This window comes from Cavia porcellus, unplaced genomic scaffold, assembly GCF_034190915.1.
Source record: "Cavia porcellus strain 051 isolate PalLab524CR breed Dunkin Hartley unplaced genomic scaffold, mCavPor4.1 scaffold_1, whole genome shotgun sequence".
In the NCBI taxonomy this organism is placed as follows: domain Eukaryota; kingdom Metazoa; phylum Chordata; class Mammalia; order Rodentia; family Caviidae; genus Cavia; species Cavia porcellus.
Window position 1 is genome coordinate 18172990 of NW_026947484.1, and position 4081 is coordinate 18177070.

The following is a 4081-nucleotide window of genomic DNA, read 5'->3' on the forward strand; positions in this document are numbered from 1 at the left end:
GCCCATGCAGCGTCCATGACTGGCAATCATGCCCTTTGTTGGTCTGAATCCTTGTTTGCTGGGCTGTGTACCAGGAGAGGTTTGCCCTGTGAAAATCCCACACATCCTTTAAGGCTGGGTTAAAGATTCTCCTCCTTTGTACCAACATTCCTTATGACCTGAGACTTCAGTAATCTGTTCTACCTCTCAGCTCTGGTTTGCTTTGTGTCTTTTATAGTTTCTCTCTCCCGTCCTGTCTTGCCCTGCCCTGTCTTGCCCTCCCTGCCCTGCCTTCCCTTTCTGCCATCTCTTCTCCTTTCCTCTTCTCTTTTTTCTGTGTCTGGGTGGAACCATGAACTGGTCTTCTCAGTCTCTTATTGCTTTCTTTCTTGTTTTTCTGCACCTATTTTTTGGCTCATTTGGATTTTAGTTTCTAACACTTGTAATAAGTTTTCTACCTTTAAAGTAGAAAACATAAAGTAGAAGTCATTTAAAAATTTCTAATGGCCTCTTTTTTGTTCTCTGTTATTTTTCCTCTTGGTATAGCATCATCTGCTTTTTTTTAAAAGTGTAATTGCTTATTAGAGATTTCTTTTCTTGAGTTCTATTATTTACTTTATATTGACTGGAGTCACTTTAAAAAAATGTCTCTAGGCTGCAGTGACTGACCATTCTTGTTGTCCAGTGAGGTTGAAGTGTGAAGCAATAAACTTCACACACGTGGACAGGACCGGTGGGCTAGATGGCCTTGCCTCTGGGATATTTGGGGAGCCTAAATGCCAGCAGGTGGAGATGTTTCCAGTGGACCTTTAGATTTGTCTCAGTGAGAACCCTCTTGTCTTGGTTACTTTTCTCTCATTGTTGAGACAAAATACCTGCTGCCCAAAGTGAAGCAAGCGGTATGTGAACAGCGGAGGTGGTCATTCATAAGTGTCCTTCAGATGGCTCCTGGGAGCATCACCAGTTACTCTTCTTCCTCCTCTTCCTCTTCCTCCTCTTCCACAGCAGGGCCAGCAGAGCCCCCCGAGTATGGAAAGCCAGGCCCGACCTCAAACAGGGTCATGGTGACCCGTCACCACCCCACAGTGCTGCGCATGGTGCTAGAGGCCCTACAGGCAGGGGAACAGCGCCGGGGCACCTCAGTGGCAGTCATCAAGCTCTACATCCTGCACAAGTACCCCACAGTCGATGTCACCCGCTTCAAGTACCTACTGATGCAGGCCCTTGCCACAGGCATGCGCCGTGGCCTCCTTACCAGGCCCATCAACCCCAAGGCCAGGGGTGCCACTGGCAGCTTCAAGCTTGTCCCCAAGCGTCAGAAGAAGCCGCAGTGCAGCAGGAAAAGTACTCGGACAGGGCCTGCTGGCTCCAGCAAGAAAAAGATTACAGAACCATGCGAATCAAGAGCTCCCCGCAAACAGGCCAAAGCCCTAGAGGCAGCCCCTCAGGGAGGCTGCAAGGCGAAAGGCACTGGGCCACAGCAGGTTGTAGCCAAGAAGGACTCCCCAAAGTCAGCTGGGGCTTCCTCAACTGTCCACAAGCTTGGCAGGAAGCCCAAGGTCCCAGGCAGCAGGAGCAGGCAAGAAGACACAGGAGCCCCTGGGAAAACTTCAACTGCAGCCTCCAAGGCTGGAAAATGTGCTGCCTCCCTGAAGGGTACAAAACCCGCAGTGAAGGCCGCCCCGGGGCCTGGACCCAAAGCCACTGCTGCTCCCAAAGTCGCCACTGCTTCCAAGGCTGGGGCCCCCAGGACCAGGGCTCTATCTCCAGCCAGGAAGGCTGGGGGCCCCAAGAACCCCAGGCCACTGGTCAAGAGCTCATAGTTATTGTGCTCAGAGCTCAGTAGCTATAGGCTGGTGGGACTGTGGGTGGCTGGGCTGGAGTTTTTATTCCTCCAAATTGTTGCACTACTTATTTAACCCTAACTTATTTCTCAAATCATGACCTAGTTATCAATAAAGACACTGATGTATCAAAAAAAAAAAAAAAAACCCAAAAAAACCCCAAAGTGAAGCGAGCAAAGGTTTATTTAGCTCACAGTTTTTGGAGATCTCAGTCTATACTCAGCTGGCTCTGAGGCGGAGTGGTGTGGCTGAGGGGTAGCTGTTCATGGTGGCTGCAAGTGACAACAGCAAAAAAGGCAAAAGAATGAAGCGCACCTCCTTCCTTCCTCCACTGTGTGCCAGCTCCACTCTTGGTGGGTGCAGCACTCACATTGCCAATCTCTGTGCAGACAACACACCAATCACAAATGCTAGCTCAACTGCCTCTATGACTGCATGAGGTTTGGGGGGCCACCCAGACACAAACCATAACACCTATGATGATTAGATTAAACAGAAAGGAGGGGTGGGTGATGCCTGGCGTCCAGGTGTTCGGAGGAAGTCATGGGACAGAGCAGTGCAAGTCTGTAAGTGACGACTCAGGATTTCAAAACAGCTAACAGGAAATCAACAATGGCTACTATAATGCCTCTTGTTGTCTTCAAAATAGCTGTCCATACCTTCAGACATAGTAAAATTAAACAAAACAGGTCAAAATAGAACCGATAAAAGCAAAACAATGAATGTAATATACGACTTCCAAACAAAATAATAGCAAATCCAAAATGGCTACCATAATATATTTTGTTATTTTTGAAACAGCTGCCCATGCCATCAGATTTAATTAAGTAAGATAAAACAGAATAAAACCCAACCCAGCAAAACAATGAGAATGATATAGGATTTCAAAACAAGATAATGTGGAGTTAACAATGGCGACCACCTTCAGAAGGAGACCCCCATAGATGCTACACTGCGTATTTTTATCCTTTTAATATATGATTAGACTCCTGACTTTAGCTCTGCAAAGCCAATGAAACCCTAAACACCACAGGTATTAAACTGTATTTTGTCTCATTAGCTATTATCACAACCTATGTTTCTCTGGGCTAGCCGGTTACTAATGGAGGAGGGAGGGGATGTTGGCTCTCCTTGTCTCCCTGCCCACGTGCCTGAAGGGCCTGGCATCTGGCTCTTTCCCACTCAACTTGCACATGGCTCCAACTCACAGGAGATCTTAGCTTCTTATTGACTTCTTATCCTCCTCCCCCGCAGTCTGCAGTCCACAAATGGTGCCACAGGAGAAGGCTGGCGTCTCGCTTTTTAAATATTTTTGTTGGCATTTTAATGGTGGGAGAAGAGTTAAATACACAGATCCAATTGTCCGTTCAGACCTGGAATCCCTGGTTTCTACATTGTTTATTGAATTAACTCTTCAAATCAATATAGTTTTGCGTTTCAAGGACTACCTTTTACAAAATGCACAGCTGGATTCCAGTGTGGAATGGGGGAGAACTCACACCCATTATCTTCTGTGTGGAAGGTACTTTTGCATATTTATCTACTGAGTTAGCATTCACATTTAAGCTCCATCATTTTCTCTGTGTTTCCCATTTTTCTCTCTCTCCACAAACATGATTCTTTATAGACTCACTCACCCACCTGGGGATTCATTTGCATCTTCTTTTCACGACCTTTTATAGTTTCAGTCCTGGCTAGGCATTAGCACAGGATTTGGAAGAGATAAGAAAACACAGTAAGTACCGTGCATGGAGAGATTCATATTCTAACTTTTCTTCAAAGATGTGTCCCTGTTTCTCAGAGAAAAATAAATAAATAACTTGGGTATTTTATGATTCCTTCCCTCTAGTTGCTGCTTGTTTTGGTTTCCTAGGGAAAGTAGCTGCTTCCTCTGCAACTTTCAGGGTTTCCCAAGTTGAGGGACATCTTCCCTTCCTTCACCGCGAACATGTGCTCTTGCTCCTGCTCTGGTCCCCTCTGTCCATACCCTGGTGCGCCTACAGTTGTTGGTTCCTATGGTAATTATGGGCTCAGTATTTTGAGGAACCCCCAAACTCTTCTCTACAAGATCAACACCCCGATTGCTAGGAAATGACATGATAGGCAGGAGGGTGAGCCCAAGGCCTTCAAAGGGAGTTTATTCAGTTCAGACAAGTACGGAAAGTGGCAAGATAGTGCTTTCCTTAAGTAGCTCTTGTTATGTCTAGACTCTTCTTTTCCCCTCTGGATGGCAATTCAGACCCTGGCTTAAAGTTTAA

The 4081-nt window shown here is 46.4% G+C and overlaps 1 protein-coding gene across 1 annotated transcript; it reads left to right on the forward strand.

Annotated features, from left to right (window-relative positions):
• Positions 1–920: 920 nt before the first annotated feature.
• On the forward strand, positions 921–1897 carry LOC101788389 (histone H1.8-like). The gene has a single exon (XM_063227110.1). It carries the CDS (start codon positions 921–923, stop codon positions 1800–1802), a length of 882 nt encoding a protein of 293 aa, XP_063083180.1. The 3' UTR covers positions 1803–1897.
• Positions 1898–4081: the final 2184 nt, after the last annotated feature.

Bases quoted from the DNA above. Each gene is read 5' to 3' on its own strand.
- LOC101788389 (XM_063227110.1), top strand. From the start codon at position 921: ATGGCTCCTGGGAGCATCACCAGTTACTCTTCTTCCTCCTCTTCCTCT.